The 23,298-nt window shown below is 34.9% G+C and overlaps 2 protein-coding genes across 2 annotated transcripts in view; both read left to right on the forward strand.

Moving 5' to 3' along the window:
- LOC145306993 (afadin-like) overlaps positions 1 to 18,631 on the forward strand; it is a 43,484-nt gene extending 24,853 nt beyond the window's left edge. The window contains exons 32-45 of the mRNA XM_080149335.1: positions 541 to 660; positions 2,803 to 2,881; positions 4,747 to 4,906; positions 5,912 to 6,029; positions 9,382 to 9,444; positions 10,018 to 10,197; positions 10,533 to 10,725; positions 10,920 to 11,018; positions 13,908 to 13,998; positions 14,409 to 14,986; positions 15,360 to 15,469; positions 16,001 to 16,036; positions 16,247 to 16,339; positions 16,787 to 18,631. Of these exons, the coding sequence (XP_080005461.1) occupies positions 541 to 660; positions 2,803 to 2,881; positions 4,747 to 4,906; positions 5,912 to 6,029; positions 9,382 to 9,444; positions 10,018 to 10,197; positions 10,533 to 10,725; positions 10,920 to 11,018; positions 13,908 to 13,998; positions 14,409 to 14,986; positions 15,360 to 15,469; positions 16,001 to 16,036; positions 16,247 to 16,339; positions 16,787 to 16,861 (1,995 nt within the window). The 3' untranslated portion in view covers positions 16,862 to 18,631. The remainder of the gene's footprint in view (positions 1 to 540; positions 661 to 2,802; positions 2,882 to 4,746; positions 4,907 to 5,911; positions 6,030 to 9,381; positions 9,445 to 10,017; positions 10,198 to 10,532; positions 10,726 to 10,919; positions 11,019 to 13,907; positions 13,999 to 14,408; positions 14,987 to 15,359; positions 15,470 to 16,000; positions 16,037 to 16,246; positions 16,340 to 16,786) is intronic.
- A 3,440-nt stretch (positions 18,632 to 22,071) lies between these two features.
- Positions 22,072 to 23,298, forward strand: part of LOC145306994 (uncharacterized) — a 35,601-nt gene continuing 34,374 nt past the window's right edge. Inside the window, exon 1 of the mRNA XM_080149336.1 lies at positions 22,072 to 22,164. Coding sequence (XP_080005462.1) covers positions 22,147 to 22,164 — 18 coding nt within the window. The 5' untranslated portion in view covers positions 22,072 to 22,146. The remainder of the gene's footprint in view (positions 22,165 to 23,298) is intronic.

Here is a 23,298-nt window from a genome sequence, read left to right on the forward strand (position 1 = left end):
TACAACTATAAAAATGGCGGTCATTTTTTTCGCACTTATTAAGAACAGATAGACTTATAACAGGGTTGGCAAAAATCTGGGTTTTCTAGAAAAGTCCGCGGACAATTTAAAAGTACTTACGGTTTTAACCAGTTAAATTGTGGAAAAAAGACAGAATTTTCAACAACAAAAAACATAGTACAAAAACACAGTATAATAACAGAGCTCATTGATTCAATAGTCAGGGTGACAGAGAATAAATACTGTTGATAAACTCACACGTTGCGAGGGCAGACAGGTACACTGTACAAGCCGGTTTTTCAATTAGAAAAAATGGCGGCCATTTTTTTCGCGTATTTTACCTTGGGAGGGTGGTGGTACCCTTCCCAAAAATAGTTATAAACCTTCCAAGGACCTAAGAGAAGCTACCCTTTAAAGGAGAACCTGATCGGTTCAGCAGTTAGCGAGATACTTCGATACAAACAGACAGACAAACAAACAAACAGACATACAGACAGTCACATCCTGTTACTGTATTGTAAGGATTGGTTATGTTTTCAGGTTCGGTTGGAGGAAGATTTTGTTCTGCAGCTTCCATTCCTTCTTCCAGAGGACAATTACAGCTGTGACATAATTAGGGGGGTTCCTGCAGGGCTATTTGAGTTCCTAGCTCCACTTCAGGTATTGTATATATAATTAGGTTCAGTGACATCATTAGAATGGTTCCCGCAGGGTTATTTGAGTTCCTAGCCCCTCTTCAGGTATTGTAGTGTTAGGTTCTGTGACATAATAAGGGTGAGGGGGGGGGGGCCGTAGGGATATTTGAGTTTCTTGCCCCACTTCAGGTGTTATAGTTAGGTATGTGACATCATTTGGGGGGTCCCCGCAGGGTTATTTGAGTTCCTAGCTCCACTTCAGGTACTGTAGTTAGGTTCTGTGATATCATTAGGGTGAGGGGGGGGGGGCGTAGGGCTATTCGAGTTCCTAGCCCCTCTTCAGGTATTGTAGTTAGGTTCTGTGACATCATTAGATGAGGGGGGGGGGGGGCGTAAGGCTATTTGAGTTCCTAGCCCCTCTTCAGGTATTGTAGTTAGGTTCTGTGACATCATTAGGGTGAGGGGGGGGGGTTCCTGCAGGGTTATTAGAGTTCCTAGTAGGGTTGGGCCGGATAGTTTTTTGGCCGGATACCGGATACCGGATATCCGGCTGATTTCAAATACCGGATATCCGGTATCCGGCCGGATATCCGGCCAACGCCGGATATCCGGTTATCCGGCCAATTTACCGGATAACCGGCCAAATTACTACATATTAAAGTAACAAAAAAGGATATAGTCCCATTCGTAGCAACGCACCTTAAGGGGCGATTCGTTGTATTTTTAAAATTGCTTTTAATAGGTTATTTTAGGTTAGGTTAGGTTATATTTGGTTAGGTGATTGCCCCGCAGGGCTAGGCAATTGGCCACGCAAGGTTAGAGTCCCCTGCAAGGGGCTAGAAATAGGAGGAAAGCTACTGTGAAAATACGAATAATCGCTCCTTAAGGGGTGTTGCCACGAAAGGGACTATACCCGCAAAAAAATTCTTCATAAACTGGTGTTTTATATTATACTAGCGGCTGCGTCCCTAGTATCTAGGGATATTAGAAAGGATATGAAAGTGCAGAAAAATAACTTAAAACCTTACAACGACTTTTTTATAAAAATTAAACGGACTAAAACCACCCTGGGACCTAAAAAGGAGAACCATATCGAACCATATCGGTTCATCAGTTAGCGAGATCCTTCGCTACAGACAAAAAAAGCTTACTACTTTATATAATAGGATAAAATTAAGGTTAAAACTTAAAAAATAAGTAACTATTAAATCTCCATAGCAAATAAATCTAATTAACTATTACTACCCTCAATATGTAATATCAACCCCTAACGGTTGGAGGATGGGCGGGGAGGTGGCGTTAAATGCCTGCCCCCCCTCTGTTTTTTTCTATCCCATTTTCTGTGTATAAAAGGTAGAGGGCTACAACTGAGTGACTTTCGAAATATGGGTATGACACATAACTAAGAGTTGAAAATTTTTAATACCTCCTTCCTGGCAGGCACAGGATGCCAGCAAATCTGGTAAGGTCATTCAGGTAAAAAGTAAAAATATTTTTTTTACTTAAACAAAGCATTTCATACTAAACTATCCTATAGTCGTACATCCTCATATGTAATATAGATGTTCAAGTCGATTTCAGGTTCCAGGTATAATCCTGCAAGTTCTGAACCTTTAGGTGTCCAGAAATCTTTAAATGGTTTCTGTGACCGCAACTTTTTACTTGAAGATTTTAAATTTTAAACTTAAGCTTTTTATATATCTTCATGACTTATTACAATTTCATAAAACACGTTGCCGTTTACCTGCCAACCGTCGGTTTGCGGCTGGCAGCTGCCAAGTACTGCTGCCATCGCCAAAATTTATGTTTTGAGATTTTTAATATAAAATTTACATAAAGATAAACATATTCAGAAAAAAATTTTCTTCTAGCTTCAATAAAAAGAAAATTACAGCCATTTAAGATTTTAAAAAACAGAGATTTTTGTTGTAAAATATAAAAGATTATATTGCCGGATATCCGGCCGGATAGTTTCAATATCCGGTATCCGGCCGGATATTGAAAATGGCCGGATATCTGGCCGGATATCCGGCCACACCGGATATCCGGCCCAACCCTAGTTCCTAGCCCCACTTACCTAAAAAAGAGAACCCAATCAGTTCAGTAATAATTAAGAAAAAAAAAACTACTACTTTAAATAATAGATAACATTAATTCTAATATTTAGAATGCTGGATTATGTGTGATGACCCCACAACCTTCCTCCAGTGGACACTGGACTATTTATATGGATAATCAAAATCTTAGTATAGTACCTAGGTAATTATGATGACTCTAAAGCTGTACTCTAGTGTATACTAGACTATTTATATGGATAATCAAAATCTTAGTATAGTACCTAGGTAATTATGATGACTCTATATCTATACTCTAGTGTATACTAGACTATTTATATGGATAATCAAAATCTTAGTATAGTACCTAGTAGTGATGGGAATCCGGATCCGGAATCCGAATCCGGAATCCGCCCAATTTTCGGCCTATTTTGGAATCCGAATCCGGATCCGGAATCCGTTTTTTATAGCGGATTCCGGATTCTAAATTGGTAGGCTAAAATTACCGTCTTGAGTTTTTTCTTACAACTCCCTCTTAAATTTTTTGTACATAACAAATTTTAATAATTTTACTAATGTGATGTAAATGTTTAACACTTTAACACTTTAAACAAATCAAGGCTTCAACCAAGTAACATAGTGTTAAATTAATGAAAAAAGCTATCCCTCTGTGACGGACGGCCATTTAAAATACTGCTAGAATCCGGAATCCGAATCCGGAATCCGCCAAAAATAAGAATCCGGAATCCGCAAGAATCCGTCACTTTTTTTGACGGATTCCTTCAGAATCCGGAATCCGAATCCGGCCCAAAAATTCGACGGATTCCCATCCCTAGTACCTAGGTAATTATGATATCTCTATATCTATACTCTAGTGGATACTAGACTATTTATATGGATAATCAAAATCTTAGTATAGTACCTAGGTAATTATAATGACTCTATATCTATACTCTAGTGTATACTAGACTATTTATATGGATAATCAAAATCTTAGTATAGTACCTAGGTAATTATGATGACTCTAAAGCTGTACTCTGTATCTATCTATCTCTTCTAACTATCTATCTTATCTATCTATCCTATTTATCTATCTAGCACTCCTAACTATCTATCAATTTATCATGATCTCTATTTATCCTAACTATCTATCTAACTCTCCTAACTATCTATATTATCTATCTAACTTTCCTAACTATCTCTCTATCTGTTCTAACTATCTATCAAGCTTTCCAAACTATCTATCTATCTAGCTCTCCTAACTATCTATCCTATTTAATCTATTTAGCTTTCCAAACAATTCTATTTATCTATCTGCTCTCTTAACTATCTCTCTATCTATCTAGCTGTTCTAACTATCTATCTCACATTCATATCTCATCTAGCTTTACTAACTATCTGTTCTAACTATAATATCTATCTCTCCTAACTATCTATCTAGCTTTCCAAACTATTAATCTATCTAGCTCTTTCAACTATCTATCTATTTAGCTTTCCAAACTATCCTATTTCTCAATCTAGCTCTCCTAACTATCTATCTATGCTAACTATCCTGTGTACCTAGATCTCCAAGTGAGCTGTCAATGGTGGACCAAACTTTGGGGGCAGGATTCATGAGCAACAACAACAACAACATCCTGCAGGGCAGCAACAGATCCATACACAGAGGATATTCCCCTGACCAATTCCCCGGCAATAACCAAGGTATAATCATTAGAGAGAGAGAGAGTGGGGACTATGGGCTGTTCATTACATTAGTCCCCAAAGTTTTATAATACCCTTTTCTTATTGGTTTGCTTAACAACTTTTGGGAATATATATTGAATTTTGATTGGATTTTTAAGTTGAGTGTCCAAACGTTTCAACCACTAATTGTAATCTACAAAAGGGTAATTTTGTGCATTATTGGGGAAGTACATCAGTTTAACGGCCATTGTCTTATCCCTTCAGACAAAAGTACAAAGATGTTATCTTATAATTGTATCTCAATTACATTTATTTATGTCGTTTAGGTGGAGTAAACCGTCCAATGTTGCCGGCTCCACCCCAAGTGACAGCTGACTCGCGGCTGTCTCCGCCCATCCCGCCGCCGCCAGGAGGTGACCGGTATGACCGGTACAACGACCAGTCGTCGCCAGAAGTTCAGACCATCAGGCTGACCAAGACCAACGGGATGGGACTGTCTATAGTGGCCGCTAAAGGCATGGGACAGGACAGGTACGAATACAACCAGTGGGGGGGGGGGCTTAGGGTAAGGGGTTGTTAGTTGTCTTTTAATTACACTGGTACTCAAAGTTTTATAACCACACGATCTTATTCGTTGGCTCAAAAAATTTGGGTACTTTTATTGAATTTAGCTTGATTGGATGCAAACTAGCAGTGTCCAAACTTTTCAATAAATTTTGTTTGACATGATTGGGCATGTGTATTGTTTACCGTCCATTTTTGTATCCCTTAATATTTCTTATATACAGCTTCTGGAGATTTAAAGTACGTCCGTCCGTCAAAGAAAGTTATTTATCGCATCGTATTATAGACAGTTTTCCTTCGAGGTTAACAAACTGGTTTTAATCTGAAAATTTTTCATTTTTATATCCTCGGAGATATTCGTAAAAAATAATGGGATTTTAACATGGATCTATTATTGCTCATTCAAGTGTTGGATATTACTGTTCGTTTGTCTGTCTTTTCTGATTTATTAAGCTTCGTTTTCATGATTGTTTTCAACCTTGTTTGAAATGTCATATTTTTAGACTATGTTAATGCAATAAATGTCTTGTACTTGTAATTTTGTCTGCATATTTTTTTTTTAAGCGAGGCTTGTCTATAATTATGGTCGGATCGTTGGTAACAGTTGGCTTTTTTCGTTGATTTAACTAGGTTAGAATTGTCCTATCGATTTCAAACTTATGATGATTCATATAACAGTTAAGGTGTTCCTGGGATTCCTGGGACAATATAATACAAAGTTTTAAGTGAAGCTTCTTTAAAAAGTTCTTAAAAATGTAAGTATGTCCTTAAACAGTATCCTGTACCTATTTAATTCGTTTTGCATCAAATTTTACTTAAAATGTTGTCCAAACAGTTGCTTATTAAGGAATCAGTTCTGACACTATACAAGTGTTAATGTTCGTTTTTCCTACCATTTCATTGCCTCGCTTTTATGGATGTTGTCATCCTTGTTTCTTTATATAAAACATATTTTAAAAACAAGTATTTCAGGCTTGGAATTTACATCAAGGCAGTTGTTGAGGGCGGAGCCGCATGGCAGGATGGCCGGCTGGCAGCCGGAGACCAACTTCTGGCGGTAGACGGCCACAGCCTGGTCGGAATTACTCAGGTATAAAAGGCGGAGGAGGTGCATGGTTCGGTTCCCTGACCATATTTCATTTTTCTCTGTTAAATTTCTAAGTTATAAAAATTGACAATTATTAGGTATGTACCTATGTAGTTTCATAAATTTTCACCCAAAACTTTTTTTCTTTTGCTTTTTAATGCATGAAATGAAATGAAACTATTTTTTAACTGGACATTTTTGAGATCAACAAATCCATCCCGTCGTTCTTTTAGAACCTCAAATAAAATTTGGGTGAAGTTTTTGACATTTCACACCAAAAAAAATAAAAAGTGTTAAGATAGATGACTGTTTGATGTTTGTAGATTCTCCCATATAAGACAATTTAATTTTTGTTTACTAAATATTTCCAAACTTTTTCTCTGTGTGTCTGTGTAAGAGCAATGGATATAGTATATCCTTATACTAAAGTAACAGGATGTTTGTCTGTTTGTTTGTGTGTCTGTACCGTAGGATCTCGCTAACCGCTGAACAGATCGGGTTCTCCTTAACAGGGTAGATTCTCATGGGTTCTGGGAAGGTTTATAACTATTTTGGGGGAGGGTACAACCACCCTCCTGACGTGTAGCAATAGCAAGAACAAACAGCTAAATATTCTTATAAAGTGTATTAATTCAATACAAGGTTAACATACAATAATAACATTAATATTAAGACAACTGTTCACTTTTATGTTCGTATCCTGTTGCAGAGCAATGACTTGCTCCGAAACCGTGGATACCAGAACTAAAAGCTAATATACAAAATACATACATTGCTCTCAAGTCAGGAAGAAAGGGACTATACATCACATTTCTCCCTGGCTTTAACAGGAACATGGATTTCAAAACTGTAATATTTCAGATTGAATATAACAATATGTTTATTACATGTTATAACTTCTAACCTTATGCATGGACACAACAATGGCAGATAAATTAACATTTATCCCACTAATTCAAATAATATCAGAGATCTACATTGATTAGCAATGGATACGACAATGGCAAATAAATTGACGTTCATTCCCAAAAAATCGAGTAAGATCAGTAATATACATGGATATAACAATAGCAGATAAATTTTCGTTCATTCTAGAAAAAGTTGCTCCACAAATAATCTATGATTTGTATGTCAACATAACATCTGCGAGTTTTATTTCCTAAATAAAAATACTTCCAGAAGCACAACTTCTATACATTTTTATAAGCCGTCAAATCTATCAGATACAAAACTTATTCAATTATAGATATCTTAATTGCAAAACTACAAAAATCAATCGCCGCCACACCGCCGTCAAATCGCCGTAGGCCGTAGTACATGTATATCCTGTTGATATAATCCAAAACTGTAGAGAAAATCCTTCTTCCCTGCAAATTGTAGAAAGAAATACTCGTTTAATCAATACACGTCTGTCCTGAATAAGCTATAGAAAGAAATACATGTAATCCTTGCTTCCCTGCAAATTGTAGAAAGAAATAAACTGTAGAGAGAATACATTTTTAACAATTTTTAACAATACTCAACTGTCTCCCTGTAGAAACAAACTATAAAAGGATAGAGAGAATACATTTTTAACAATTTTTAACAATACTCAACTGTCTCCCTGTAGAAACAAACTATAAAAGGATAGAGAGAATACATTTTTAACAATTTTTAACAATACTCAACTGTCTCCCTGTAGAAACAAACTATAAAAGGATAATTTTTTAACAACACATGTCTATCCTTCTCTCCCTGCTGATACAAGTCCAGGGCGGCACCTTTTCCCCTTTCATGGTGTCCTCCACCAACATAGTACATGTCCAGGGCGGCACCTTTTCCCCTTTCATGGTGTCCTCCACCAACATAGTACATGTCCAGGGCGGCACATATCTTTCCCTGGACATTATGTTGGTGTCCTCCACCCACATGTTGTCCTTCACTAGACAGGATGGTGTCGTGGTGTCCTTCAATGGACAGGATGGTGACATGGTGTTCTTAACCATCACATATCTCTCCTTCACCAGGGGTTCGACCTGGTTCACCATCTCCTTGACTGTTACCTGGTCCTCTCCACCTATACACTCTCCCCCCCCTAACCTGTTTGGCAACACCACCAAACTTTTTTGTTCAATGAAACAAAATTTTTCATTAGCAATTGGAGCTTTGAAAATGACCATAGAAAGTGTTGGCAACACCACCAAACTTTCTCTTTCAAGGAAACAAAATTTTTCATTAGCAATTGGAGCTTTGAAATCGTCCATAGAAAGTGTTGGCAACACCACCAAACTTTCTTGTTCAAGAAAACAAAATTTTTCATTAGCAGTTCGAGCTTCGAAATCGTCCATACTGTTAGCTAATCCAAACAATTTAGGCTTCTCCTCTGATCCTCCAGATCCTCCAGCCGTCCTCTGCCACGGCATAGAGTTATTTAAACCATTCTGCTGGTTATTCGACCCATTCTGCTGGGTATTCTGCTGGTTATTCGACCCATTCTGCTGGGTATTCGAACCATTCTGCTGGTCATTCAAACTATTCTGCTGGGCAATCTTTTCAAGAATTCGCTGCTGGCCAGTCATAAACTCATTCTCAACGGTCACATCCTCAGTCTTGATATCATTATCAACACTAGACTCCACCACCTTATTAAGACGATCCTCCAAATCGTCCATCCGAGTAGCCAGTCCAGTAACCGCAGCAACATTAGTATCAACATTATCCGTCAATTCCTGAACTTTTGCCTCCAGCGGCGCCATTCTTCCAGTAAGATTATCCAGCTTATCCCCATTGGAATGAATATCACCCTGCAGCGAGGCCAACAATTGGAGCATATACTCCTCCTTCTCCGCCGGGGACAACTTCTTGTAATAATCAATGTCCACCTTCATGGCGTCCAAAAATTCCTGAACAAAACTAAAGCAAAGAAATAATACAATTAAAAGAAAATCTGAGCCGTAGATTCATCCTACCGACTGCGCCAAAATGACGTGTAGCAATAGCAAGAACAAACAGCTAAATATTCTTATAAAGTGTATTAATTCAATACAAGGTTAACATACAATAATAACATTAATATTAAGACAACTGTTCACTTTTATGTTCGTATCCTGTTGCAGAGCAATGACTTGCTCCGAAACCGTGGATACCAGAACTAAAAGCTAATATACAAAATACATACATTGCTCTCAAGTCAGGAAGAAAGGGACTATACATCACACTCCCAAGATAAAATGACAAAAAAATTGAAAATTTTTAAAATCAAAAACATCTAACGTGCCATTAGAGGCCTTTAGGGACGTAGCCGCTAGTTGTGGATATATTGACAAGGGAAAATTAGTCTTCTATTTAGCTTGCTAATAATCATCATCTATTTTAGGAGCATGCGGCAGAAATAATGATGAAAACTGGAAATTTTGTCACATTAGAAGTTGCACGCCAGGTGAGAGAGACTATTTAGTTTTATTTTACGACAGGAATAAAGTAGCAAAAAAGCAAAATAAATCTTTAAAAAAAGGTCTTTTTTTTACTGCGGAGCGTTGCCTCCCAAAAATCAGCTGAATTAATATTTTTTTGAATTAATTCAGTTGTTAGTTACAGCTGATTTGACGCCTCAACACACAGTCCCTTTTTAATTACCTACTGATAATAAAAAATTAAATATGATGGTGGTTTAGTTTGTTTATAATTTTAGTTTAGCCTAGGCTATATTGGATAATTGGCAGCCTTGCAAGGTTAGGGCACCGGAGTTAGAGGTTCCGGAGTGTTAAGTGTAAATAAACACTGAATTCCCCCCCTTCCTCCCTTTAATAAATTAGATATAATCAGGGGGGGGGGGGGTTCCTTTATATATCAGTATTAATAAAAGAAAGGTTAAAATGGGTACTAGGTAGCCAGGCAGGATTAGGCCCCATTTATTTTCAATTTATATCATTAATTAGGGGGAAAGGGGGTCAATGCTCGATAGGTACTTTGTGGAAAAACGCCAAATGTTTAAAATACATTTTTTTTTCAGGGGGCCATATTCCACGGTCTCGCCACCCTACTCTCCCAGCCCAGTCCAGTTATATCCAACCGAGGGGGAGGACCAGCACCCCCGCCCCCACCCTCCTCCTCTGGGGGGATGAGAAATCATATTCCTGGGAGTAAGAGCACCCCAGCACTCCACCACCACAGCTCCGATTATCAAAACCAGGTAAAAACTATAATAAAGTAACTAGATATCTTGTGTGTGTGTGTGTGTTCTAGCTAACTACTGAACCGATAGGTTCTCCTTTACAGTATAGCTTCTCAAAGGTCCTGGGAAGGTTAATAACTATATTTCCCAAGAGAAATCACCAAAATTCCAAAAAAAAACTACTAGCAAGCGCCTAATGGCATTTTAGATATTTTTTTTTGTAAACAGCTGATCTTAACATAGATTGGGTGCTCTATTCAGGTAAGCTTCACATAGTTCCTGTAATGATTTTAGAATATTTTATATCTAGATGGTTTTAGGCTATTTTTCTATCAAAATACTTTTTTATTCAGGAATGGTTGCACCAACAGTTTACCGGGTCCAGCCGCCACAGTACAGTCGACAGAACTGCCCATCAGCCGCCGCAGCCGTTGGCCGGTGGCAGCAATTTTTATCAAAATTTAGACAGCAATAATTTGGTTGGGAAGAACTTGTTGCTGGGTGGATCACAGACAAGTCTCACAGGTCTGGCACCTGCTGGACCAGGTAAAAACTTTTGTTTTTACTTTAAAGGATTAGACTAAAGAATTTATAATTTAGTGGAGTGCCCCAAGGTAGCATATTAGCTCATTTATAATATATTGGAGTGTCGCAAGGTAGTATATTAGTTGCTTTATAAGATAGTGGAGTGCCCCAAGGTAACATATTAGGTCCTCTAATATAATCTGATTAATTTTAAGGTGGACGCATAGCTCGGCCTGCTTCAACACATTTAATAATGTCTCACTCCTCATCTCATCAACAATTATCTCGCCCACAATCAACATCTGTATTGTCAGGTATATACCTTCCCGTTTGACTTTGAAATTGATTGATATCCAGTTTATCGCTTACTCCGTGATTATTAGGCTAGGTATCAATGTGAGACTATAGGTTATTTGGGATTAAAGTTTACTTTTGGGTAGTAGTTCACTTATATTCAATAATTTTTTTGGATAACTTTCCAGGTTCAGGTGCTGCAGGCTAAAATGTGGTTTCTGGACAGGTAAAAAAATTGTTAAATTTAGAGATCAACTTATTAATCAGAATATGCATCTTTCAGGATGTTATTAACATATCTGAAGAAAAAAATTAAAATTGGCCTCCAAGTTCTGGTCCTGCAGGCTACCAGGTCCACTCTGGACTGGTATAAATAAAAATTTTTTTTTGAAGAGTTAGAGGTCAACCTATAAAACAGAATATGCATCTTTTTGGATGTTATTAACATATCTGAGAAAAAAAATTAAAAATTAGCCCTGCAGGCCTCCAGGTCCACTCTGGACAGGTAAAAAATCAAATTTCTTATTTTAAGAGTTAGAGGTCAACTTTTAAAACAGAAAATGTATTTTTTTTGGATCTTATTAACATATCTGAACAAAAATATATAAATCGGCCTCCAAGTTCAGGTCCTGCAGACCTTTAGGTCCACTCTGAACAGGTAAACAATCAAATTTCTTATGTGAAGAGTTAGAGGTCAATTTATATAACAATATGCATTTACTTGGATAATATTAACATATCGGGATCCAAGTTCAGGTTCATTCAGAACAGGTATAAGACTCAAATTTCTTATTTGAAGAGCTAAAGTTCAGGCCTCCAGGTTTTCTCTGGACAGAGTCTACATGGAAGCCTGCAGCACCTGGAACTGGAGGTCAATTGTATTTTTTCTTTAGATATGTAAATAACATCTAAAAAAATGCTTATGGTGTTTTATAAACTAACCTCTAACTACATAAATAAGGAATTTTGATTTTTACCTGTCCAGAGTCCACCTGGAGGCCTGCAGCATCAAAACCTGGAGGTCGGTTGTAATTTTTTCTTTATAAATATATAAATAGCATCTATATAGATGCTTATGTTGTTTAGTAAACCTCTAACTCTTTAAATTTAAAATTTTTATTTTATTCGTGTACAGAGTCCACCTGGAGGCCTGCAGCTCCTAAACCTGAAGGCCAATTTTATTTTTTCCTTCAAATATATAAAGAACATCCAAATATAAGCTCATTTTGTTTAACAAATATACCATTAAATGTTCAATTGAGGGAAGTTTGATTTTTACCTGTCCAGATTCTGCAGGACCAGAACTTAGAGGTCGATTTAAATTTTTTTCTTCAGTTAATCCAAAAAGATGCATATTCTTTTTTACAAGTTGACCTCTAACTCTTTAAATAAGAAATTTGAATTTTTTACCTGTCCAGAGTGGACATGGAGGCCTACAGGACCAGAACTTAAAGGCTGATTTAAATTTTTTCTTCAGATATGTTAATAGCATTCAAAAAGATGCATATTCTGTTTTATTAGTTGGCCTCTAACTCTTCAAATAAAAAAATATCTAACCTGTCCAGAGTGGACCTGGAGGCCTGAAAGACCAGAACTTGGAGGCCTATTTGAATTTTTTCTTTATTTATGTTAATAACATCCAAATAGATGCATATTTTGTTTATAAGTTGATCTCTAACTCTTCAAACAGAAATTTAAAGGGAGAGGTCATTTTCTAGTAAATCCCGTAAAGGTGTGTGTTATAAGGCCTAAAATTAGTAGTAGAACGATAAGGTGCTCTAGATATATGTATTCCCTATTGAATAGAACAATAGGGAAATTTTTTTTTTTTTTTTGATAACCATACCTGGATTATCTAAAAAAAATACGAAATTTCTATCAAACGCTTTGTTTGGCTCAAACTGACAAAAATTAAAAAAAAATATAATTATAATAATAATGTTTTCTATAGGTACAAGGTAAAGGTTAAGAACAATCTATACCATTAAACAAAGGAAGAAGTCATTCTTTACAGGTTGATTTATTATAATTATATTTTTTTTATTTGTGTCAGTTTGAGCCAAACAAAGCGTTTGATAGAAATTTCAGATATTCCAGGTACGGTTATCAAAAAAAAAAAAAAAAAATTTCTTCCCTATTGTTCTATTCAATAGGAAATACAAATATATAGAGCACCTTATCGTTCTACTACTATTTTTAGGCCTTATAACACACACCTTTACGGGATTTACTAGAAAATGACCTCTCCCTTTTTTACCTGTTTATAAACCACCTTCCAGATAGCTTGCAGCACCTGAACCTGGACCTATCCAAAAAATTATTAAATATATGAAAAATAGTAACCAAAAGTAAACTTTTATCCTAAATAACTTATAGTCTCACATTAATACCTAGCCTAATAATCACAGAGTAAGCCCCTTATATGTGAAATTGCTTTGATAACAGCTATGCTTTGAGTTATTATTGATAATGTATATACTATGTATTACTTAATAATTCTAAGTCCGATACTATATCATACTATATGAGTTTTAAAAAATATACTATATATTTTTTGTTTTGGAGTGGTCGCCCTGCAATTCTCCATTAATAATAAAATAAAAATCAAAAGACTAATACCAGTTTGTTAGTCCTTGCCCTCGGCCCCTCGGAGCTTTTAAATCTTATAATCTTTTATTTTAATTCCCGCGGAAAGCTGTCTATAATACGATGCGATAATTAACTAATCATTCTTCATTCCTGAGAACTTGTTCTAATCCAGCTGATATTAATCGGTTTGGAAGTCATACTGGAGATAACTATGATCAACATCAACACATAATTGTAGAATTTTATGATTGTTATGTAGTTATTGCATTGTATGGCCGTTACATAAGTTTTAAATATAAATATGGATTGATTTGTATTAGGTCCAGAAAAACCAAGCCGACAATACTCGTACGAGATGGATAATTCAGCCACCCAAGAGGAAATTATAACCAATGAGAAGCCTAGAGTCAGGTTTGAAATAATATCTTTTATTTGGAGTAAAATATTGTGTTTTCGTAAGCTGAATCAAATTGGATTATGTTTTTTTTTTGAATATATCTATTTGTCCTTAGGTGGTTTTACACTATTTTAGGCTTGGGTGGTGGGGGATAGGAAATCCTCTTAACTTGCATTAATCAAGCCCAAAAGGACATCCCAGTGGAACTACATTTTATTCAGGGAGAAAGGGGAAATTTGACTGTAAATTACAATGAATTTTGATAGATTGATTCTGAGTGGGTAGTGTTCTATTTTTTTAACCAATAATTTGTATCTACAGAAGGGGAAGTTTTGTTTTTCATCAAGATATATTCATTTTTCGCTCTTTGATGAAAGATGTTAAAGCCCTAAAGGATATCCCTGTGGAACTCCATTTTTTTCAGATTCCTGGAGGAGCCAGCGAATGAGAGAGTGGTAGAAGAGGATTCAGAGCAGGATGATGATGACGATGGACATGACCAGGAGGAACAGCCACAGCATGACTCTGGTGCTTCCAGACTTGACATGTTACTGCACAGTCAGCCCAGTGGTCCAGTGGCTGTGTCATCCCCCGCCAAACGAGTCTCCTTCCAGCAGCAGCACAGTTCTGTCCAAGTTCAACACCAATCAGACATTTCTTCCAGAGCAACAACAACAACAACAACAACAGAATCAAAATTATTTGCTAGTAGTCAGAGACAGGTCTCCTTCAGGGAGCCCTCACCACAGAGCTTTAATAATGAAGAGGGCACCGCTAGTGGTGATGACAGGGAGGATACAGACAACCAGACAGATGCAGACACAGACACACTTGCTCACCAGACAACAGAGAGAGAGTGGGACAGAGACAGGGGAAGGACCCCAGAGGACAGAGGTGGAAGGATCCCAGAGGACCCGAACGCCTTTATCACGGAAGCGGAGTCACTGTTGAACGCTGCCTCTATGGGCATCAGCCAGATGGAGATTAAAACTAGCATAGGAGGTGAATATTATTTAGTATTATTTTGTTGGACTTGGCCTTCAGGGTCAAACGATGAATATTGGACTTTAAATATAGCTGGTGCCCAAGGTTTTGTAACCATGTTATCTTATTCGTCGGCTCAAAAACTTTAGACACTTTCAATAAATTTAAATGGTTGGTTTAAACTTAGCAGTTGCCAACCTTTCAACCTTTACTATTCAATCAACTTGAGGGGTAATTATGTTTTCCATAATTTGGGATGCACTTTGCAGCAATTATTATTCATTGCCTTATCCCTTAAGGTCCCTGATAGGTGAAGTGGTGAATCCTATTTTTCATTTATTTGCCTCCCTGTGCAATGTCCAATAATTTTTAATCAAAAATATTTGTTAAGGTTCTGAAAGTTCAACAATGATGACAACATCAATAATGAAACACACCCCCTCAGTTATTGGCACACAGGCAAGTATTTTTTGTGTGTGTGTGTGTGGGTGTAGGTGGGTGTGAGTAGGTGTTTGTGTGTGAAGGTTTATTGTGAAGATTTTGCTGGCCAATAAACATCTACAACATAACTAAATTGGTCTACCTGTTTTAAATACTCTAAGGAACATCTAATCTTTATTGCTAAGCTGCTGACAATTTTGCTGTGGAGGTTCCGCTGTTGACTTGGTCTGTCTGTCTGTCAGAAAGTACTCATTTCAAAAAAGTTATATTTTGTGAAAGAGTAAATATTCATTATGCTTAATTTCTCTTAAAAATTAAACGATTTTTCGTTTTTATTTGAAGATTTTTTTTCATTTATCAATATTAATGTTTTACAAAATTAAGAAATTGCTTGCTAACATCACCTTTTTGTTGCAGTACAATGTTATTTACTAAAACAAAAATTAGCATTGAATGGCTTGGGATGCTAAATTAATATACTTGTGATGCTAAATTTTGAAACATCCAATATCTAAAATAGAAAAAATTTCAAAATAATCAGTGAGAGGGGTGTAATTAAGCCCAACCCTAAAATTTTATTTATCTGTTTAGGAAGTGTACAGAGACCCAAGACAGAGAAGATTAATGCAGGAATAATTTTATACACAAAGTCGGAGTCAATCAATCAGTCAGTCAGTGAATCAGGGAGGGATGGGGGACACATTAGGTTGTATAATATAGCTAGTACCCAAAATTTTTTTTCCATATTTCATTATTTGTTTCACCAAAAACTTTTATAAAATGACCATGACTGGCTGAATATCATGATTGCTTTGTGTATAAACTATATTGGTGCTACAGGCACAGGAGGAGAGAAAGATGAGTAGTACACACATACCAGATGGTAGTAAGCTCAGCTTCCAAGAGAAAATGAAATTATTTGCCCAGGAGGTATAGCACACAACTTAAACATTAATTTCTTGCCCAATATTAAAGATATAGGGCTGAAATTTGTTGTGAAGTTTCCTTATGTTAATATGCATCTATTATGTAATATACTATAGATCCGTCAGACACTGATTAAATCAGCTGATGTTCTAGATAAACAGCTGATTTTTTTTTATTAAGAATTTTTCTTACCAATGATCATCTACTCCATTACTAATTGGTCCGTCAGTTTGTTTGTATCTAATGATTAGAAAGTCTGTTTACTTGAAATTTTAGTATTTTTTATCACATAATAGGATGCTAAACATCATTTTTCAGTATGGCATAGAACCGGTTCTAATCCAGCGGATATTAATCGGTTTCAAAGCCATACTAGAAACTGTGTACTTTTTATATTGAGAAAATAAATCTTTCTAGCTTGTATTGAATCTGATGTCTGAATTTGTTTAGGCTGGGGATGCCGCCACTCCAAGAGAAAAAGCCAAGATATCCAGAGCACAGAGAGATATCGAGACAGATACATAGATATCCAGCAAGATATCTAGTTGGATATCTAGTGTGCTGACAATCAAGTTATATATAAATATAGAGACAGCACTATTATTATATTATAAATAATTTAAAATTTCTACTATGCATTATTATTTATTGGGTGGGTTTCTGTGGTTTAGAATTATACCCCCCCCCCCCCCCCCCACTTGTGTCAAATACTATACAATTTACTCCGTCCATCTGAAGACCATATCATAAATACAGGATAAAATTTCCGTCCTAAAGTGGCCTCTATTTTGAAACCAATATAACAAGCTGTTCTTAGTGTCTATAAAAAATGACATTATACAATGCAAATGTCCAATGATAGGCCAATACACATACTAAATTACCAATGGAAGACCAGTATATATTTTAATTAGCCATTGGTGCGTCAGTATGATGTCATTTTTATAGGCACTATAAAAAGCTTCTTAGTTACAAGTATTTTTAAAATTAGTTTTAAAGGATTTTTACAAAATTTTGGAAGATTTTTTTTGTAGAGAATAATTTTAAAAAAGTATCTACCTATTGATATATTAGTTCTATGAAGTAGTAATTATTTGCATTTTTTATTCACTTAATTAAAAAATTACCTACACATTTAATGTATTAAGATACTCTTGCATTTATGCATTTTTCAATATAATGTAATGATAACTTATACTCATAAAAAAACTAAAAGTAGATTTACATAGGGGATGTTGATTTCCATAGAAATCTTGTAAAACACGGTTTTTTGGCTTATTTAAATTCCTAGCTTCCTTTAAAAAAATTCAGATTTTTGTCAATATCTTTTTTGCAATTATTAGGAATTATTTTTACCTTTTAAAGGCTTTAATATTCATATATCTGTTTATATATAGCAAAATAAGCATTTTTCAAGGAAGGTTGGGACATTGGACTGTAAATTACATTGGTACCTAAAGTTTTTATTGTTTGGCTCTAACATGGGGTACTTTTATTGATTTTAATTGGTTGTTTCCATACTAGCTTTGTCCTAATTTTTCAAACAATTATTTATATGTCCTAAAAGAGGTAATATTGTATCATCTTTTGTTGTCCATTGTCTTATCCCTTTAGATCCCTGAGAATTTTAAGCTTTCTAAATGTACAAAAATCTTACAAGATCTCTATATAAATGAACATTAACAACATCCCTTAAGTAAAAAAAACTGCTTCTTTTAATTTTGTCTTTTTAAGCTGTTCTTTTTTGTTTTAGCATTTATTGAAACTTTCCACTTAAATAAATTTGATCACCTTTATAGAAAACTGGGATATGGTCACTTTCGTGACAACGCCTCTTAAGGGGCGTTTCTTCGTATTTTCACAGTAGACTTTCTCCTATTTCTAGTCTCTGCGGGGGGCTCGTACCCTGCTGGGCAATCACCTAACCCAATATAACCTAGCCTAACCTAAAATAACCTATCAAAAGCCATTTTTAGAATATGACGAGTCGCCCCTTAAGAGGCGTTGCCACGGAAGGGACTATACCCGAAAAACTGATAATATGTTAATATGTGAGGGAAGGGGGGGGGGGGCTATACATGTACCTTGTAATTAATGCTCGATTACAACAGTGGTACTGCATAATACCCACCCCCCCCCCTCTCCTTATATTTTAATGTGTATATAAGAATTCTATATTCTATTACTCTGTAGTATAAACTGATGTATACTTTATATATATATTCTATATAAATATATAAACATTATTATTCAACACGTTATTGACACACAAAAAAATAAATGTTACACCCTCAATTTGTTTTTATTTTAGCTTCTTTGTTGTAATTTGAGAATTGTTATTTCTTTCATCGTATTATAAACTGCTTTCTGCGGATATAGAATGTACAATTTAGCCCGTGCCTTCGGCACCTCGGGGCTACAAAACTGGTTTTAATCTTATGATTGCACATTTTTATATTCGTAGAAGCCGTTTATAATACGATGATAGACATAGTTTTTTCGTATGGATGAGAACCGGTTCCTATCCACCGGATTCGGATGAATAATTTTAAATCTATATTACAAAGTAGAACGATGTCTGTCTGTACTTCCATCAGTAACCGCTGAAGTAATTGGGCTCTACTTTTCAGGGAAAATACATAATGTTCCTGTGATGGTTTTATGCTATTTTTGGGGGGGGGGGGGTTGGATACACCCACCCCAAAGAAACCCGCCCCCCCCCCTCAAATATTTTTCAGCCTTATCTTTACCTTTAACTCTCAAATTTAAAAAATGGGTTTCATCAATTCCAGTTCATTACCTCTTGGCCTTGAGGCAAAACTCCTAGACACTGTATATATTTCTAGACAAAAAAACGTTGACTTTCTGCAAACTTGTGTCCTATGTAATTTTGGGTGTAGAATCATAATCTGTTTAATCTAAAGTCCCCCTTTTTTTGCAATAAAATCGCGAAATGGCAACTTTTTTTTGCAAGACTCGTTCATTCAAGTTTTTAAAACTTTTTTATAAAATCAATTTTACAAAAAAAAATGTCAATAATCACTTAAAATTAAGCCTTAAAGAAAATAAATCTTATTAAATATGTTAATTTTCTTGTTTTAGGTCTTTTTTTGAGGAAAGTATATTTTTTCTTTTTCTGCATTAATATGTTTTTTTTAATAATTCAAAGTTAAAAATAATAAAACTTAAACGATTTTTCTTCAATAATAAGATGAAAATTTCACCAAACATGCAATTTAAGTGATAAAAATTTTAAAAATCATTTTTTAAATGTTTGAAAATTTCAATTTTCTACATTTAAAACAAAATTTAATAGAATTAAAATACAATTAAACATATAACTTAAAAAGTTAACAACATTTTATAAAATAATGTTTTCAAAAATAATTCAGGAAAAGGTATGAAAATGCATTTTTTATGACCTAAAATTAAAATGAGAACTTATTTTTACACTTTATTCTGTGTTATAAATCTTAATCATTATTTGATGAAAATGAAACATTTAATAAACTTATTGAATCCTTTTGTGGCAATATTTAAACTTGTTAATTTTTACAATAAGGTGTTTTTTAATTAAAATCTTGGTCAATTTCTCTTCTACGGTAAAAGAAGAAAGGGATTTTTTTTACTATTTCTAGGTTCTTTAATTTAATTTAAACTATTTAATATGAAATACATTTTAATTATCTATCTTTTGAGTCATCACACTCAGTAAATTGTAACATAAATGGGGTATTCCTGTCCAGTTTTTTGTTTAGGAATGAAAAAATAAAATAAAAAATATTTTCATATCCTCTTATTTGGAAATTTATAGAGAACAAGGACATATGCATCTTTTAATATTTCATTGAGAAATATTGGCTGCAGACGCTACAAAATACTTTTTAATGGTCTTACCAAATATGAATAGCCTGAGACAAAATAATAAACAACAAGGATGACAACATCCATAAAAGCGAAGCACTAAAACGGCAGGACAAACGGACATTAACACTTGTATAGTGTCAGAACTGAATAATCAGCATATAAATGTATAAGAGTCAAAGCAAAATTGTATGTAAATTTGTTGAAAAACTGCTGGATACAGGATAATGTTTATGGACATACTTACATTTTTAGGACTTGATTATAGAGTTGCTTCGCTTATAACATTATACTTTGTTGTCCCAGGAATCAATATACCAAAATTCAGATCAATCGGATGATTAGATCACATAAAAATTTGTTGTTAAAAAAGTAAAAAAAATCAACATGTTTAAAATAGACGTACGGACATTCTGGTAGGGATTACAGAGTTGCTACGCTTTCTAATTCGTACCTAACTACTAAAGGAATCACCATGCAAAGTTTGAAATCGATAGGACAATTCAAACATGTCTAAATTAACGAAAAAAGCTATCCGTTACGGACGGACCGACCCTAATTATAGAAAAGCTTCGCTTTTAAAAATTAAATTCAGTGTATCACACTTATTTTGTAAATTACAGAAGTTTTTATGTGTAGCATACATACAAGGTGTTTCAAGAGAAATGATTTTTTTTGAAAATTTAATTATGCATAGAAAAAAATTATATAAAATGCTTTATATATTTTGAAAACCTTTTCTGGTACATTTATGATATTTAAAATATTTAAAATGGCAATTTCAACAAATTATGCCTTTGGGACCATGAAAAATTTAAACTGCGCGGCTTGAGCTAATAGTAGAAAAATATTATGCATATCGTTAGAATCGTCACAAGCTCTAGTTTTTTTTGTAGTTTAGGAGCTGCATTGAAAACCATGAGAAGGATTGAAAAAGTTAGTTGGGACATTTTACCACGTAGATCCTATACTAAACGTAGCACAGTAATCGTTCTAATATGACCAAAAACTAGACCTTATGACGATTTTAACGGTATGAGAAAATTTTTTATGCTTAACTAATATCACAAGCCGCGCAATTTCAATTTTAAAAAGGTTTCCATTTTTTGCTCACCCTGCAATTTGGAAAAACCAAAAAAGTTGTTGAGGTCGAAAAGATTCAACTCCTGCGCTAAGGACTAAGATACACTAACACACACAGCAACATACACTCATACAGACACACCAGGGAGTAAGGGAGGGGACAATGGATCGAATATTCAATTTTTAGGAGTCTCAGACTTTGGGTACTGGCTTAAAGGGAATGTGCAAGTATTTAGCAGTTTCTGACTGACTTTGGGTACTAGCGCACAAAATGCCACGCACTCGTTTGTTAGTTTTGTATTTTGCAGACAAGTATCAATATACTTAATTTGTTATGATGTGGCTGGTTTTAACAATTTTTTTCTATCCAGAAAATATCATTTCATAGATAAAAACTTTATTGTGATATTTGTTTTATAAGCAATCTAAGAATCCAATTAAATTTTGGGTTATTTGGCTAAGGGTTGAATGGGTTCCAGGGAGATTTTTCTAGTTATTAATTACATAATGGTTACGTCAGTCTGATGTGCTGGTAATAAAATTTTCAAATGAATGCTTTTTTCTTGGAACTTTCTTCTTATTTTATTGTTTCCTGTATTGTTTTAACTCTCCCTTTAAAATTTCCTCCATATTTTCCGGATTATTCTGGATTTCAAGGTCTTTCAGAAAATACTCTTAAATTGGATTAATTGCCCATTGTCCCCTCCCTTACTCCCTGCAGTTGACACACACAGATACACGCTCACACAGACACACACACCACATACACTCACACAGACACACACTCTCACAAAATGTGCCCTAGATACCAACAGGAACCAGATAAAGAAATCTAGTTACTTTCCGACTGTTGATAATTTAACATGAAAAAAATAAGTTTAGTGAGTAAATATAAATTTATTAGCAAAGCTGCTCTTTGACACAGTGTGTGTCTGTATCATAGACTTCCAAGGAAGGGGGGGGGGGGTAAAGGGGTGATTACCCCCCCCCCCCAAACGAATTTGGAGGTGCTGTAGGCACCCCTCCCATTTAAAATTTACCCAACCATTTAGGAGAGGGTATTTACCCCTGCCAACAGATTTCACGGGGGGTAATTACCCCCCAAATTAAATTTTACCCTCGGGGTAAAAATTTTGTGGGGGGGGGGGATTTGCGGCGCGCTTCGTGCGCCATTTTACCCCCCACCTTAAAAAAATGTTACCCCCCCCCCCAAATAAAAAAGCTTGGACGCTCCTGGTCTGTATGTCTAAAATATTTACTGATTAACCAGTTAACATAACAAGGATGGAAACATCCATAAAAGCGAAGCTATCAAATATGATAAAACAGTAGAACAAACAAACATGAACTGTTGTAGAATGTCAAAAAATAACTAACAGTATAGTAATTCAAAGGTATAAAAATAATTGTATATTAGGATATATAAGTTGGAAGGAATTTCAATGTTAGAGGGAGATTTGATATCTGCATCAAATTTTAATTTTTTATATAAAATTCGTTTTTGGTTGATGCACGACACTTAAGCTTCTCCAATCAGAGCGCAGATAGTTTTACATCCACCAATCACAGATGTCAAAATTAATTAACTTAAATTGCATTTCTGTTTTTAGATAAAAAATTATACAAAAAAGGAATTTTATAAAAAATCCTTAAAATTTGATGCAGATTTCAAATCTCCCTCTAACATTTTAATTCTTACCAACTTATATATCTTATTGTATAAATATCAAACGCTTAAAAATTGTGAAAATACAGGATTCTGTTTGCCTGTTATCCTAGGAATCATTGTTACAAAAATCAGATGAATGGAACTAATTTAATTGTTATGGTTGAAATAGATTTATAACTGTCAAAAATGCTCAGATGAATAGGATAATTATATCATGTAAAAATAGTAAAATTCTAACATGCATAAATTATTAAAAAGAGTGAAGTGTGACATGATGAACAGATGAACAGACATACAGAACCAAATAAGAGAAAAGCCTCACTTTTAAAAAGATTGTCGAATTTTT

The sequence above is a fragment of the Acartia tonsa genome, chromosome 15, assembly GCF_053477335.1.
Source record: "Acartia tonsa isolate MP-2025a chromosome 15, ASM5347733v1, whole genome shotgun sequence".
Taxonomy (NCBI): domain Eukaryota; kingdom Metazoa; phylum Arthropoda; class Copepoda; order Calanoida; family Acartiidae; genus Acartia; species Acartia tonsa.